Source organism: Thermobia domestica, chromosome 2 (genome assembly GCF_964235325.1).
Source record: "Thermobia domestica chromosome 2, izTheDome1.hap1.1, whole genome shotgun sequence".
Classification (NCBI taxonomy): Eukaryota; Metazoa; Arthropoda; class Insecta; order Zygentoma; family Lepismatidae; genus Thermobia; species Thermobia domestica.
The window spans coordinates 179,243,742-179,261,826 of record NC_137455.1 but is presented as its reverse complement, the minus strand read 5'-3'; the positions used below and the strand labels follow the sequence as shown (position 1 = coordinate 179,261,826).

Genomic DNA, 18,085 nt, shown 5'->3' with positions numbered 1-18,085 from the left:
AAGAATGGAGGATTTCAAGATTTAAGGGCAGATCATTAACAAGGTCAAGTAGGCCCTATGCGGATGATACTGTTATTATAGCTAGAACTAAAGAAAACTTACAGTGATGACTGTCAAAATAGTTGGAAAACTATGTGGAATGGAAATCAACACCAAAAAATAGAATATCATGAAAATATCCCGTGAGAACACGTCCTTATGGATCAGAATAGAACAAAGAGAACTTGAATAGGTTCATCATCCCAAGTATCTGTGAAGTATTTTGACGAGAGACGCTTACTGCAGCAAAGAGATTAGGCGAAGAATAGCCATAGCCATAGAGGTATTAAAAAAAAAAAAAAACATCACTCTTAACTAGCAGGCTTAATATTGGACTCAGGAAGAAGTTGGTCAAGTGCTATGCATGGAGCATTGAACTGTATGGTTCAGAGACTTGGACATTATGGAAGTTTAGACAAGAAAATCTTTAGAAAAAATGAAATGAAATCTTTGAGTTTTACGTCCCACGGTTATGCCGGTTAGGCTAAAGGAGACGGTGATGATGAGTAATGAATGAAATAGTGGAATGAAGAAAGTGGGAGGAAACGGGAGAACCCCGAGAAAACCCACGCACACGGTGTTTGTCCACCACAAAAAAGAAATCTTTAGAGTTTCGAAATCTGGTGTTGGAGGAAAATGGAGAAGATAAAGTGGACAGAGAGAGTAACAAACGAAGGTGTTTCAAAACAGATAGGAGATAAGAGGACGCTTCTAGCCATATCTTGGCAAGTAATTGTCTTCTTCATACCGCCATAGAAAGAAATATGGAAAGAAAGCGAGGAATAGGAAGAAGAAAGCAACTGATCAATGTTTTGAAAAACAGAACAAAATATTGGGAGTTAAAAGAGAAAGCTGAAGATCGAGAAACGTGGAAGAAACATTTTCAGGTCCAAATCTAAAATTAAGAAAACAAAAATCATTAGCCCCAGAATAATAATATACAACAGTTTAATATTTGATTTTTTAAAAAACTTTGTATTAGTACTACAAGTCTAGTAGTTTCGAGAAATAGGTCCCGTATGTCTATATTTACCCGGACATGTCATTTCTCGGGCCTTCCAAACTAGTGAAATGTCCTCTTCTTTGGGTGCACAAAATTCGTAACAATTAATATTTGTAAATAATAGTAAATGTTAAATTTTCAAGAATAGCCAGCTGTAAGAATATATTTCAGTAACGTGTACCTTTTTTTTAAAAAAATTGCGGAAATTACATTTTGTCAATATGCCATTAAGAACGGAGTATAATTTTTGTGTGAATTTTATAAATTTTCTCTTTTCTTAAATTGTCCTTACATGATAATCCTAGTCAGGGATAAAAGTGGATCTGAAAATGTAGGGGGATGCATGACGTCAAGTCGTTCCCCGTGCCCATCTTTGCCCATTGTAACTTTTTTAGAAGGTGGGGGACGCCACAGATATTTTCTGGAAGTAGGGGGACGACGTCCCCGCACTTTTACCCCTTATCCTAGTAATATATCATTTGCTATGTAAAAATATTGGAAAATATTTGTAGAGGTGGGCATTCAACAGTAATCGTGGGCTTCATTCCATATCAATCTTCGCAAAATTAGCTGATTGCAACGAAACGCAAATAATACAAGTAATAGAAGTTTCCAGTAAAAATAGAGATTTAGGGCCTTATGCAGAGTTGTTTTAACGTATGATTAGCGTCATACTAACGACCTAGCTACTGTAGAAAACATGTTAGTCGACCTCTTTAGTATGGTAGTAATCACTCGTCAGAACGACTCTGCATAAGGTGGTTAATATTTAAATCAAAAATAAACGTAAAACATTGATATGAAATGTAAATTAAAAATTTCTTCTAACCCATTTCAATATTTCAGGTGTCAAGGAAAGAAGTAGCTTCAAAATTTTCTCGAAAAGAAAAAAAAATACACATATGCTAAGTCATATAGGTGTGAACATGAGATAAAATTGTTGTAGGTAGAATATTTCAATACAGAGAATTTGCATGAATATCTCATATCGCGAAAAGAATAAGTTATATATAAAAAAAAAATCTCAAACCAGAACGCAAAATTTGTCTTGCTCTGACGTTAACGAATATGGAATGATGCCCAGATGGAGAGAGTGTCTGTTGTTACGTGAACTCTCGATACGCCACTGTTATATGCATTGCTGATATATTGTTATATTGCAGCTTGAGTACGAAACCACTTACTCTATGTACTCAATTTTCAAGGAAATATATAATAATAAGACTCCAAACAAACGCATGAATATGAATCCTTACGCTCGTATAGAGGCCGCAAAGAAATAACGGAACCACGCAAGTGGTCCCATATAACATGTTTCCAGATGTTAAAGTTTTCATAGAATAAAGATATTACAGTCTCATGTGCGCTATATGCAATGTTCCGTTATATTATTGTTTTATAATAAAAGACGGAACGCAGTATATTTATCAGTAATCCTAGCGATACGATTTCAATAATGTAGTTTATCTGCTAGAATATTAAACATTTTCATTATAGAAGTGGTTCTTCTGTTCATCATCAACAGCAGAAAATACAGCAGTGAAAGTATGAATAGACTGAGCAGACTGGAGATTAGTGGGCTATGATATAAAGTTGACGAGGAAGGACAAGAAAACTTGCTGGAAAGTTCGTGGAAGGCCAAGTCTCGGATTTTGGGGTCGGATCTCTCGCCTCATAAGATCCAAAAATGACTCGTAAGTAATGTAATGAATTCAGTTTATAATGTAGTCTTTATGAGCCAGAAATATTTCTGAGGGAACGCGGTTTAGGTAATAATTTTACTGTTTTTCTGAAAGACTGCCATGTCCCATTTTGGCATTCCGTGATATTTGACATAACGTAATGAGAATTTTTCCCTTGAGAAATTCGCATCCTTTTAAGTGGCTAGTAGCTGTTACAGAATAAGAAGAGTAATTTTAAGATATGGGTCGTAGATGTTAATTAACTAAATTCGATTTTTTTTTTTTCATTTCGGTAACCGAAATTAGCAGTTCTTAACGATTTCTACGAAGTTAAGATGATGTAGATGGATTCAAATCTTATCTATAGACGTGTGGATAATGTAATTGCGCTGATTGATGAAAGTAAATAGGTGCAGTTAGTTACTGAATTTAGGTTGAGAACCTGGGTGCCAATATGAAAATTTATTGATGAGCATTACTTCATGATGATCAATACTTCATTAACTTGTTAACAAGAGTATTGTTATCTAAACTTCGAGAAAAAAAGAAAAGAAAGAGAGCGAAGTATTTTTAAGACATTGGGAAAAGCAGCTCCCTCACCAGCACCTTTGACACCCTAGTATCTATACGTTGCTTGCGTTTGCTTTTTCACAGGGTTGGTTGGTTTGAACTTTTTTTTTTTTCAACAGATTTAGACATTTGTGCCGTATCGCCGGACCACTTTGAAAACTGAAAAAAAGCACGAAAGTGTATTGCATTCGGTTATATTTTATTGGATTACATTAAGTTACGTTAGGCGTGCAGTATTACTTTAATACGGATCCATAATATAAGTATTCGTAGTAGTAGAAGCAGGAGTAGTAATAGTAGTAGTTGGAACGAGTTAGAAGCCCGGCAAAGGTTGGTTGGGTTCTGTTCTCGACATGAAATGGGCAAATTAAAGACTTGCCAATTTTTTTTTTTTTTCTGTACCTTTTACAATTTCTGGATCCGTATAGTAAAACAACTGTACCTCTCTGCGAAATATTCCATCCGCCTCCACATACAGTGCCGCTAACATAAAAAATAATCAACAAATGCAACCACGTTCTTAACTTTTATTATTCCCCTTACCTGCCTTGTGCTCATCCTTTCTCACAAACTTAAATAAATTCTCCAATTGACTCGGCAAATTTCCTAAAGTTGGTCCGGCGGTACGGCACTTAACCCGTAATAAAGGTAGAAAATAACGCCCTGCAGGGCTTTTAACCCGCCTTCACTCGCTATCGTTCGCTCGGCAATACTGTGTGTGATGAAGGAGACCTACGTTCTAGAAACTCCCAAGTAACATGTGGTGCCTTCCATTTCAACTCAGGCAAAAAAATATAAAATTGTACCATCACCATCTCAGATATTGTTGAAACTTTTTTTATAGCAACTAGACATATTTTTAAGAGACCCATATTTTTTTGTTTTGTCGAAAAAAATTTTCCCGCCAAGTAATGGGCCATCAAAGACGGGGAGTACAATTTATGAATTGTAGAAGACATGGAAAATGGTCAATTTCGGAGCCTCACCATTCGGCTATGGAGACAGGTAGAGTTATAATTCTTGTTGTGGTATGTACATAGGGATATAAATAAACTATATTTTATTATAGTTTGGTTTGCGCATGCGTATCTTTTTGTACATAAATTAACAAATGAACGTCAATTTATCTGAAAAGTCGAAGTTTGCGAATTTTTTTCGAGCACTTCCGGTTCGAATTTTAAAATTGTTTTCACGGTTGGTAAGACCTAGTTACCCGCTTTCCGAAAAAAATTTTGCATCGCTTCTGTGGTCAACCGTTTTGTAGCAAAAAATTCGAGAAATTGTAAAATTTTCAAAAATCGCCATTTTTGGGCGCCATTTTCTCGAAAACACCATTTTTTAAAATTCTGAAATTTTGTCAGACGGTTCAACTTTACCTGAATAATAAACACACCAAATATCATTCTCGACCAATGCTTCATGGATTAACTGCAACCTTTTAAAGTTAGCGAAGTTTCGCTAATTTTGATGTCACAGTTAGCAACACTGGGAACAATGAAAGTGCAATGATTTGATGATGTTTGTGGTTCACATTCATTAAATGAAGAATAAATGGTTTTCTTGGCTGTTTTTTTTATTATTTTGATTAAAAAGGCTCTCTGAAATAGTAAAATGAGCCTCCCTCTACTCCTCCGTTTTCTTAAACTGAAGTAATCTGAGGTGGAAATTACGATTACGAAACACACAAATTTCAAGTTCACTTACTTAAAATGGTCTTCGGAAACAAAATTTCACTTTTTTTTTTTTTACATGGACCAATCATTTGCTTGGTTGTTGTCTTCTTTGCTAATAGCATGTAACCGTGCAGATGCTCCAATAGATGCTGGTTCACTCATAACTCATCCAGGAGTGGATCTAGGGGGACGATTGCCGCCCCCCCCCTAGAAGAAGAAACTTTCTTATTTATATATAAATAAAACCCATCCCAGAGTTTGGAGCTCTTAAAAGTAGCTCTAAGTAGCAGTATTACAATCCCCCCCCCCAGAAGTTCGTCCTGGATCCGCCCCTGCGTAGCACATTGTCGATAGTCACAAAACACTTATTTTCACTTCTCTTATGCTCTTCTGGAAACCTGTACCCTGCTGAAGGTTCATGTGGAAGCATAAACAGCACCCTAACTTCACGTAATTCATGATTTATTCACAATATTTCTGCTTCGCACCACTGGTTATCATACGTAGCGCTGCATATATAACAAAAGTTCCTTTTTGCAGATTTCTTAAATCTACACTTTGAATTGCAAAAGTTCGATTTTGGGGGAAGTATGAAGGTAGTTCATGGTGACCCATTACTGCCATAAAAACTTCGCAATTTTCCGAAAGCCGAAGATAACTTCGTTGAATACCAGTCATCGGTCGCATACTTTCCCTTTTTTCTTCCGGAAGTCGTCGAATTCAGTTCCAGGTAACAAAACGAGAGTAATACCCGGAGTTTGTACTTGCACTATACTCACGAATTCTCCTGCGGTTTTAGTGGGGACGCGGTGGCTCAGTGGTAGAGCGTTCACTTCCGGTGCTTGGGGTCCCTGGTTCAATCCCAGCTCGTGCCGTTCTGCATTCCACCATTTCATTCATTTCTCATAATCACCGTCTCCTTTAGCCTAACCGGCATAACCGTGGAACGTAAAACTTAAAGATTTCATTTCATTTTTTTCTTCTGCGGTTTTAATACTGTGTATCTGTTTTAGCCTAAGGCTATGGTGCGTTGCCACATTCTTTGTCCCCCTCCCTTCCCCACTACCGTCGCAGAGACCCTTGAATGGCCGATTTCACTGCAAAAACACTGCTTTATCGGACCTGTCTGCATCTCGAACATCTGAAAGCGATTTTTAAAGTAGGATGCAGCACCATCAGAAATCACTGACACGGTTTGGGAAATTGTAGACACCTATTTTCACGTATTCAAACCTTTTTCTATAAAATATATTTTCGCTTTTCTTCGAGTGTTTAGAATCTTGTCTATGACTATGAGTACATGAGCCGAATCGTGTGTTTTATCGTCGTTTATTACAACAAAACTGTCAATTGTTTCATATTTCGGTGATAACTCTGAATTTCACTTTGCAGAATAACAATCCAGTTTTCAACGAAGTCCACATGAAGTAAAATAGAATTTGTATCTTGAAATTTTATACGGTGGTTTTCGGTAGCAATTGATTCTCTTTGGATTTTCTTGATGTAGTCATGAATTACAATTCTTACAGTTAAACTGGCAATGTACGATACGAAAACAGAAAGTGGCACAGTTATTTATTTATTTTTTTTTTAACGAGATCATTATCCTCCCATATGGCATACGTAACCACTTTCATTTTCATCAGGATCAATAATTAAAGACACCACACTTATTTCTTCCACTCCAGGACATTCACCACATTCTTGAAGAAGACAGCTGTCATTTTCTACGGATCATACTACTAAAGGAAATAGGTCACTCATGACAGCTTCAATACAGGTTGCACCTTTGATTTGTAGCAACGCAGTAGCAGCTAACTTAAAATTTGCACAATACACACACACACACACTTCCCTCTCAGGTTGCGGACTGACACACTTTAGTCGAATACTATAAAATTCCGAGTGACCGATTTTTATGCTGGGATTGTTCTGTTTAAAAATTCAGTAAATTTCTTTGGAACGCGTAAGAAAACGTTTCGATTTTTTTTTAACTTTTTGTCATTTTTCGATCACTGTAATGACATCACACTTATTTGAGACTTTGTCTGGAGCATTCCAAATCATACTGAGGTAATACTTTAGGCCTTTTATAGATCATCAGAATTCATTGGATGGCCATTTCAAGTAAACTTAAAATTTGTGTGTTTCGTAATCGTAATTTCCACCTCAGATCACTTCAGTTTAAGAAAACGAAGGAGTAGGGGGGGGGGGGGCTCATTTTACTATTCCAGAGAGCCTCTTTGTTCAAAATAATAGAAAACTAGCCAAGAAAACCTTTTATTCTTCATTTAATGAATATGAACCACAAACATCATCAAATCATTGCACTTTTATTGTTCCCAGTGTTGCTAACTGTGACATCAAAATTAGCGAAACTTCGCTAACTTTAAAAGGCTGCAGTTAATCCATGAAGCATTGGTCGAGAATGATATTTGGTGTGTTTATTATTCAGGTAAAGTTGAACCATCTGACAAAATTTCAGAATTTTAAAAAATGGTGTTTTCGAGAAAATTGCGTCCAAAAATGGCGATTTTTGAAAATTTTACAATTTCTCGAATTTTTTGCGACAAAACGGTTGACCACAGAAGCGATACAAAATTTTTTTCGGAAAGCGGGTAACTAGGTCTTACCAACCGTGAAAACAGAATTTTAAAATTCGAACCGGAAGTGCTCGAAAAAAATTCACAAACTTCGACTTTTCAGATAAATTGACGTTCATTTGTTAATTTATGTACAAAAAGATACGCATGCGCAAACCAAACTATAATAAAATATAGTTTATTTATATCCCTATGTACATACCACAACAAGAATTATAACTCTACCTGTCTCCATAGTCGAATGGTGAGGCTCCGAAATTGACCATTTTCCATGTCTTCTACAATTCATAAATTGTACTCCCCGTCTTTGATGGCCCATTACTTGGCGGGAAAATTTTTTTCGACAAAACAAAAAAATATGGGTCTCTTAAAAACATGTCTAGTTGCTATAAAAAAAATTTCAACAATATCTGAGATGGTGATGGTACATGCTCTGCCTGAATTGAAATGGAAGGCACCATGTAACAATTTTTAATATTTTAAGCACTGTTTTTTGAATGTTGCAAGGTGGAGGAACACCTTCAGACTGGACTGAACTTAACCTAAAAACCCAACCGAACCTAAGCTAAGCTAACAATTTTTAATGTTTTAAGTAGTTCTTTTGTAGGTTTGAAAGTGGAGGGGCAACTCTAAACTTAAGTCGCCTGTTGTTTTATAAAGAAGCCGAGGTTGCTTAAATATATTGATAGAAATTGGCAAAATCTTTCGACTGCCTACGTAGCATCCAACATTAGCTTGAATTGGACTTCCAGTTTTAATTTAATTGAATGATATCTACATAGTAAATTTAATACCGTACCTCAGTTTTAGCGTACTGATTATGATATGTTGACCATAAAATTTTACATGCCAAGCAATAACGGGAATGCTTTGCATTTAAAGTAATAACAGGATTTTTCCAATAGCTAAGGCGGGAGTCCAATTTATGTATAATTCTGTATAATGGTTTTATTTGTGCAACTGTTTGTTTTTGTTCTACAGAAATGACTCTTAACTATTATATTACAAAGTTTCTAAAGATCACTACAACGTATTTTTTTCATCAGGAGTCCTTCGTGAGTGAGTCGACAGATTCATCGTATTTGTGGCCAATTAGTCCCGATTTCGAGTCCAAATGGAGAACAATTTCTCTCGGATGTAAGCCGAAATGCGGTTTGGATTCCGCTTTAAGCTTATGTGATCTCTTGCAGCATAACCCCGTTGCTGCATAATAACACCAAGGCGAAGCAAACCTATTTCTGTCCATATGTAATATAAATAGAGCAAATTATTTATTTAAAAAAAAATGGTTTAAACCAAAAATACTTAAAAAAAATAATAAAAACCATCGTTTTTGAAAACCCTGCTTTCTCAGGTTTTGGTACTTGCAACAGAATTGTGAAACAATCTTGAAAACATTTAGCTTTTAAGGCATTAAAAGCAGAAGTTGTTCAATATACTGTTGTATAGTGAATAGTCTACTTCAATTTGCAGGTTAACTTTATAATGCCTGCTCCCGTTGGTATGAGCACTCAAACAAGAAATTACACACTATTAATTTTATGAAAATCGATGCGCAGCTGGGGCGCGTTTTGTAAAGTTTACCTCCATGTATTACGAAAGGAATTAAAGATTTAAAAAAAGGCGTTCGATGGAACCCATATTCTTAATATTGATGTTAATCCGTACGACGTGCTATAAATCAATAATATAGCGTAGTTTTAATACATTACTCTTGTGAATAAGAATATTGTATAGGCGTATTACGTTAATAAACATTTTTGGAACTTCTGCAAAAACTGCACGAAGAATATTGAGCATTACTCCAGAAGACTGTTGTACCAAATTTTGACAGTTTTTTTTTTATATTTTTGGGTAATTTTGAGCTTTCAGGTTGGTTCTACTAAATTTTGATAGATATCTTACATTTTCAGGTTAGGTTACAGCTTTCAGTTCTACTTTTCAAAATTCATTTCAACATGCTGTGCACTGATAGAAATTACTTATATTCATTCTTTCACAGAAAATACTTCACATAGTATTTTACCTATAAATTTTCTGTTTGCTAGAACCGTCTGCTCGAGTGAACGGAAATATTGTTTTAATTATATTTATCGTAACAACTTCTCCATGTGTTTGTGTGAGGGAGAGGCGCTGGCTTAGCGCATTTATCTCGGGTGCGATGGGTCTTTTGGTTCCATCCCCGGCAACGTGAATTTGTGGTGGATAACGTGTTTGGGGTTTTCCCAAGTTTCTCCCACACCAATTTTTCATTAATTATTAGTTTCCTTTAGCCTAGAGGGCATATTTGTAGGACGTAAAACTAGTAATTTTATTTAATTTTCATTTCCATGTGCTTAATCTCTACGTTTTATAGTTATCAATGGCTAATCAAGATGAGAAACGAAACACTTTAAGTTAAAACGAAATAAATAACTTTTTTAGATTATGCACGTCTTGTTTCGGTTACGTTTATTATGTCTATTTATTCACTATATACGTGAGTTATAGGATTGTTTATTAATTGGCCAGCTATTTTTCATAACATGATTTGTATTCTTTATATACAGTTAGTTTATGAGCCAATGAGTATGTGAATTCTATGATTTCACTGTTCTTCGTACATACATTGAGCGATCGAGGATGAGAGCAGGAACGGTTCTCGAAAACATCTCAGGGATAAGTACGTTGTTACTGTAAGGTTAGTTGTCATTTATTTAATTTGATGATTTGCGTAAACCACTTTCTTCTTGTCTACTGTTTTAATTTTTTCTCTACTTTTTAATAGACCACTGATCGCAAACTAAATTTGATAAATTTATTTTTTCACAAGATACAAACCTAAAGATCACAAATATTTAGCAGTATTTATCAAATGTAGAAATTATGAACACCGAAGTGTCAAAATGAGAAAACATCTCAAGAAATATTTCCTATCTAAACTGTTCGAAGAAGACATCTTTTTTCTGAGAGTTCATTTTCTGCAACACGTTATGGGTTCCACGAACATCTTTATTATGCATACACCCCCATCCCATTTCACTAGTCGCTAAAGATATGAATTTACTTCTATATGTTAATAGAATACAAATTCATAAATAATATATGTATGCACACAGATTGTTAATCGGCACACGAAGTGTGGTAACTGTTATATTACCGAAGTGGTCATATATCGGATGTTCTAAAAATAGTGCCCACGGACCACAGAGCACCATTCTACAAGTCAAAATAAAGCAAAAAGTATATATATTTATATACTTTTCGAGTCCTCCTCTGGAGACACAAATTGCACTATGTGGCAACTCGCTAATAAAAACCCATAGATTAGGCCTGTACCAATCTATCAAATAGTTACATCAATTCATTCCAGATGGCAGCTAAAGTCGATATTGATTGACGCTAGCATCATGTATTAGTATAGCAATCGTTTCAACTGCTTGTTACATTCGTGAAGTAATAATAATAGCTCCAGGTTAATCTGCGACGTTGCCACATTGCGAAATATTAATTCCCCATAGCGGCCGAAGGAAGCCCCGGAGGGCATAACATCACAACATTTTTGCTTCATTTTGGCTGTAGAATAGTGCTCTGTGGTCTGTGGGCGCCATTTTTAGAACACCCGATATATAGAGTTATATCAAATGCAAGCATTTCATTGTCTGTAATTTTTACAGGTATTTTTAATTCATGTCAAAATTCTAGATTTGATGCTAACGTGAGGGGGTAAACTTGACAATACACATTCCAGCTGCGCATCTATAAGTAGGGCCGCTTTCAAAAGGTATAGTAGAGTATGGTAAGGGTAGAAACGGGTTAGCTTAAGGTTAGGGAAGTTTTGATCCATTTCCATAAAATTAATAGAGTATAATTTCTCGTTTCTGAATGAGTATACTAGCTGGAGCGGATATTGTGAAGTTAACCCTATGACAGTTCTATCGTCCACTTTTCTTCTCGGAGGGGGAAGGGGGTTTAATTCGGTATTTGGTATTCTGAGACTGATTCTTATAAAAGTAGTTCCGTTACGTTATTTTTAAATTATTAAACATAGTTAAATAATTATAATAATATTATTACTATTTAGTCTGCGTTGGGAGTTAGAGGGCGTGTCCTTCTTCAATATCTAAACTATTTACTATACATTAAATCATCTTCTAATTTATCATCAAAGTCTAGTATTCCACTTGCTACTTTTATTTTGTGGGAGTGTTTTGTTGTTCAGGGAATACATTTCGCGAGAGTAACGTTTTCCTAGTTTGCCATTTAACTTGTTCATGTTAATAGAAATTCAATATCAAGGTTAGTCTTGTGTTCATACATTGATTTGTAATATTTGCATTACTCAGCGGAGAATGTTTTAATCCCAGATTATGACATACTTCCAGATAGTAGTGTTTTGTTTTTAGTGGTATTAGCACCCTTTTGTGATGATTCTTGGTTGTAAGCATTGTGATTGGTTGCTGTTGTAATGTTATTGTACGATGTGTATGACATTGTCTGTAATAGTTGTAAGAGGTATCCGGTCTCTGGATACGTTTAGCACGTGGTTTTTTAGTTTTGTTCAAGATGGATGTTACAGTATTGTGTATTTAATGTATGTGTTTTATTGGTAATGTGCATGAGTTGCAGTTGGTTACTTGAATATTCAAATTATGATATTTTAATTGTATTTTTGGAAGAATAAGAATGAAAATGAAAGTAGGAAGAATTAAGCCATTTCCTCAGTTTCATCATTCAGATAAACGTTTGAAATTCTATTTATTTTAACGGGATACCAATTAACGAACTTTACCTTATATATATACATTCATATATATACACACCACAATTTGTTGCAACTTTATACCGGTAGTTAGTATAATTTCGTAAGTTAATTTCCCTTAAGAGTGGGCATCTTTACGATGACATTCTGTATATATGAAACATACTAACACTATCCATACCAGCGTACGCGCTTTTGGCGGGGAGACGCGGGTTCGATTCCCGGCGGGAGCTCATGTAATCCGGATTCCACGTTAATCATAGGTCTCGTCTCATATAGCTTCGCTGCTGAAAGGGACGTTGAACTCAAAATCAACTCAGCTATCCATACCAGCCCTCCTCGCTGATCTAGTGGCTTCTGGTGAACGTGGTCCCGAGTTCGATTCTCAGTGGGAGAGCACAAAACTTTAATTTCAATATCATTCACTTCCGTAAATTTAATTATACACTTCACTGAGCAGAAACATGGAACTTCAGACTAATTTTTCATTTTATCTTTTTTCACTATTTAATACCTCAATTTCAAGACCTACTTCACCACGCCAAACATTCCTAACCTTCCTTGGCCACTCAGAAATTCTTTCGTCAGCAATCTACAACCGAGATACCGTATCATCGAACAGTGCAGTCATGCATGAAACCCAGCAAGATTTTATATATGTGTAAAGCACTGTAAAATTTTCTACTTTGGACATCTTACCATCTCCCTTGAAACAAGAGGACGGCTTTCTCGACCCGGCTTAAAAGCGTTTACCGAAGGCCATTAAACTTCCACATCTTTATGAGTAGTAATCGATTGTTAGATGCTACACGTCCTTCGAAGAAATACCGTATACCGAAATGTAAAATTTGCCCTACTAGTTTGGCCTGCTCCAGTGCCTTACCAGAAAAAACACATTTTCGAATATTCCTGTAGTTGGAGTTATTCTACCCTAATTTACATCCCTAAGTGTATCTGCCTTCTGTATTTTTGAAACTCAAATTCTCCATCTACCTGCCTCCGAATACACAGCTTGCCACATCAGTACCTTTTACCATATCTTCCGTGTCAATGGCCTCCAAATCTTTTCCTCAGTGCCTTCCATGTCCTCAGAAAGAGATGCCGCTTCTCTTGTAATGACCATTGTTCGTTAGAACTGTATGATCTCCCTTATTATTATTATTATTATTATTATTGACATTTTTTTATTACAAGTAGTAATAGCGTTAGTATTAGAAGTGTGTTTGCGTTATCATTAGAAAAAAAGAAGACATACGATTAACTACTTCGTAGTATATTTCTTTATATGTGCAGCACTTAAGTAAATCAAAACCTTTTCTACCAGAGTAAAAGCTATTAATTCTTATGGGCACTGAACGACTGAGTTTTTAGTGCTGTATAAATTAGCCTTTCTTAACTCAGAAACTGCACATGATAATGTATCTTTTCAAGTTTCGACAGTATTAATCATGATTCCTTTTCCAGACAGCTTAATTTTAAGTTGTAAATAGATTGAAGCCAGTGCTTCTTCCAGACATATTTTTTTGGGGCCCCCCGGAGGTTTGAGAGTACCCCCTGGAGGAGACCAAAATAATACGTCTATAATATAATAGAATAGTACCTGCAGTTCCCCTCGGAATACTAAGTGTACCCCCCCCCCCCACGAAAATTTTTCCGGAAAGAACGACTGATTAAAGCTACATTGTCCTCCAGCAAATGAGGTAAAAGACTTATTATTTTGTATGCGTTCATTATTTTATGAAACAACTTAGAACATGCGTTCACTTACACTATTTCTGACTGGAAATGAGTGTATAGGATAGAAAGAGTAGAAATAATGTGAGCGATAATTTTAGGCTAAATTTCATTTAGCATTATGACGTTAATAATACTGTTGTTAAGGTCATAATGTAAAGCTTAATTAGTATCAATTTCATCGTAATAATTTTTAGCCTTACAAATAATAATTCTCTAAAAATGTGCATGAGGAGGCAAGAGTGGCTCAGTGATAGAGAGCTCATCGATGATGCGTGGGGTCCCTAGTTCGATTCCCGGCCAAGTAAGTTTGTGGAGGACAACATCGTATCCGTGGGTTTCCTCCCACTTTCACTCCAATTCTTCCAGCATCATTCACTTGCTTTAATCATTGTCTCATTTACCCAATTGTGAGACGTTAAACTCAGATTTCATTTTTGTCATATGCCATATGCTTATGTTGCACTCAATGAGATCTATCAATTAATATGTCTCATATTTGATTTTTTTTTGAACACTAATTAATATAGAATTGAGTCGTTTACCGAAAATCGCCCCATTTATCACATATTGCTTGGAACGACCATTGTTCAAAAATTCTGGTAACTTGCACATACACACACACACATAAAGTACACCTCCTGTAAACACAATAGTCTGATTAGAAATATCCATTGTATATGTCAGTGGTGGCCATGAAGCCAATGTGTCGTATACCAAATCGAGAAAATCAGGATGCATACGAAATGCAATCTCAGAAATGCGAACTGGTACAAATATGAAACAAGCTCCATTAGAAATTGAATGAAGTGATCTTTAAAATAGCTGTAGAAATTCTTACCATCTCAGTCTCAAATACCACAAAGTCATGAAAGAGAGAAGCAGTTTGAAGTCTAAGAAAGAATTGAACTAAGAGTCTCATCTGGACTGATATTTATTTCTGGACTGGTCTATATGTATAGCTGTACGAATATGAACGTAATGAGACATGAGGGAAAACTTTTCGTTCAAACTCCTTTCCTACTTGATATATCAGATTGTGTTGAAATAACGAATCTATATTTATGGAATTTCCAAATCAGTATTGAATATCGATTAAACTGTTGAACTTGTATTCAACTTTCTTCTACTGAATTCCGCGTCGTTATATTCTAAAAAAATTGTGTTAAATGCACTTTAGAATTTTTTTGTACTTTATATAAAACAATTTGTAAGTCATTAGGGTGGTCCAAAACCAAATGCAAAATATCAGCTTGTTCAAAATAATCCTCTGCAAGGCTTATTTCTTTCCCCTAGTCATAAGCTACTTACCTCCTAAGTTTCAGCCGTACAGGTCACTTCAATTTGAACCTTTTTGTTCATGTAGTATTACCAACGATCTAATGCTAGAATTTTTGGGAGGTATAAATTTTCAAAAATATAGCGTATGCCGACCTCCGTATATACTCGCTCATTCGTAAATGTAAGGTAAATATGTGCTGCACTATACAGTTGTTAGGTGGGTAATGGGTATACGCCCCATAATATTCCTGTATACTATATTATAGGTGTCAAGTCCACAATGTAATGTAATACAGCAGCTGTACTAATAGCCGGGTAAATAAAAGTACGTAGTTTTTATTAAGCCTGAGTTTAGGATGACTGCGCGAAACCAATATTATCACACGTTTGCGCTGTTTTTCAGCCTTGTTTATGTGAAACTAGGATGGAGCTCCATTTACCAGCCGAGGCCCTCTCAGTGACATTAATTTTTGTCGTTCTGAAATCTTACCCAGAGGACTCTATTTCCCGTAATGTAGCATTTTCAAGACACCTCTGATTTTTGTCTGAACATTTATCAGGATTAGCATTTTTTGACGACAGTATCAGAAGAAACAAAGAAAAAGATGGTCCAAAGTCTGCAGAGGAGAGGTTACCAAATATTCCACGACGATTTAAGCTGACAAAGAAACCCGAAGAACTTAGTTTGGAGGATCTAGTAACAGAGAAAACACTGACGATTTGTGATGTCCTAATAAAAAAAGGTTAAGAGAAGTCTCAATCTTTTCTCAAGCAAACTCCACAACACGGGCAAGATAATTTTTTTTTTTTTCAAGAATTTTGTGAATTTTCAAAACAAATGCCTATGGTGAATGATGTAGCTGAAAGAGGTATCAGTCTTATCCAAAAGTATAATGGAGCCTTGATAAAAGACAATGAACAGAAGCATTTTATTGTTTGATTGGTTGAAAACCATCGTAAAACCTTTCCCACTCCATTGAAGAAAGCGTTTTTGTAATACAAATAGTGACATTCTTTGTTTTGAGAAAAACTAAGGGGTAAAAGTGAAGAAAAATGCGGGGATGCCGTTACCCCACTTCCAATGCGTCCCTTTTCAGATCCACTTTTATTTCTGAAAAAAAAAAAAAAAGCAAAATGGAGCGACCTGTAGTTGCATGTGACTTAATTGTACCGAAATTTAGTTATTTGTATACATCAGAAGGAATAAAATAAGCCTTGTAGACGCCCGACTACTGTTAGTTTTGTTTTTTGGGGACCTCCTTTATATATATATATATAAATGTATATCCTTTTAAACTTCAAACTAATAAACAAAAAAACTGAAATTTTGTACCGTGCAAATATCAGCAGGGAGAAATCGTTTATAGTACTTTGTGATACCACCAGGTTAACCCTTATCCGGGCAAGGGGGCCTGCAGTAGCCTTTTTTTTCTTTTTTTCTTTCTTTCTTCTCAATAACCATAAATATTTCGATGACATAGAATTCTGAATTCTTCTATCTTTAGTTCAAGTGAGTCATGAACATATCGAGTTGGTAAATCCCCAGTTGCCGTCTACGTTACAAAAATCTTGCCCGGGCAAGGGTTAATAATGTTGCCAACCCAACGTAGCCATATTTTTTTCAAATGGCACTACGTTAGGTTATTACATATTTCAAATCTACAAGTTTAACAATATCACAAACATCTAAAGTTTGCTAGCCTCCACAGCAGTAATAACGCAAGTGAGAAGGACGACACAATGAACATCCAAAGTACTTTGGTGTCTAATATTATGATCCTGATATGATGGGTTTCGAATACGAATAAAGTTACCAGGAATTGAAAATTTGACTTCCTTCAAAAGCCGTAATTTCGAAAAACTGTAAATAAATACCCCATCCAATTGCATAGATGCTTTTCAATAGATGTGAAGTTTATAATGATGATTTAATATATTTCGCGTAATCAGAGCCTCAAATTTTCTGTTCATATGTATAACAAAATTGGTTTTCAGTGAGTCGGATTAAAGCGTAGAATGATAAGCATTTATTGAACGAACGTTTGACTAAAATAATCTTTTGGATGATCAACTTTAGATTAGTGCCTGTTAGTTTTCAGCTTTGTATGGATTAAATAGAAATCTGGCGAAAATCTCAAGTGAGATTTTAACATTAACATTTTGAATTATCTAACAAATTTATTGTAAACTTTACTGTTGTTAATAGTAATAATTTTGACAACTCATGTTCGCAATTTTGTTGAAAACAAAGCAGATGGAATTCTAGATTCTGCTATTAAAAAATAAATAAATACCATAAACTTTAATTTCGTTGCAGTGATTATTTATCTAGGTGTGAAATCGACTGTTATCCATATTGAGATTCTGTTCCATCAATTTCAGGTGGAAACCAGCGTGAACTTGCTCGGATGAAGAACCAGAAAAAGCAGTTAGAAATGCAGAAGAAGAAGGGGGCCAATGATAAGAATTCTAATAAGGGTCTGACTCTCGAGCAGAGAAAACAAAGGTGAGTAATTTCGTTGATTTGTATAGAAAGTAGAGAATGAAATAATTTATTAGGGATTATTATAATATATAAGACCTTACATCTTACTATATACATTTGAAACTATTTCGCGAATTATTAACTATATTATTCAACCTTTTACTTCGTGGGGAAAGTGTAGCATGTGTGGCAACATTGTCTTTACCAAATTATAGAAACGAGATACAGAAAATATTTTCATCATTGAGCAAACTTATTCATAGATTTTGAAGAA

The 18,085-nt window shown here is 35.3% G+C and overlaps 1 protein-coding gene and 1 long non-coding RNA gene across 2 annotated transcripts in view; both read left to right on the top strand.

Moving 5' to 3' along the window:
- The first annotated feature begins 2,579 nt into the window (after positions 1-2,579).
- Positions 2,580-18,085, top strand: part of LOC145677622 (putative SERF-like protein) — a 28,466-nt gene continuing 12,960 nt past the window's right edge. Inside the window, exons 1-2 of the mRNA XM_081748077.1 lie at positions 2,580-2,736; positions 17,709-17,832. Of these exons, the coding sequence (XP_081604203.1) occupies positions 2,730-2,736; positions 17,709-17,832 (131 nt within the window). The 5' untranslated portion in view covers positions 2,580-2,729. The remainder of the gene's footprint in view (positions 2,737-17,708; positions 17,833-18,085) is intronic.
- Positions 2,749-17,595, top strand: LOC145677631 (uncharacterized). The gene is made up of 2 exons (XR_014129910.1): positions 2,749-4,047; positions 8,025-17,595. It is a non-coding gene; the product is annotated as an uncharacterized LOC145677631 (long non-coding RNA).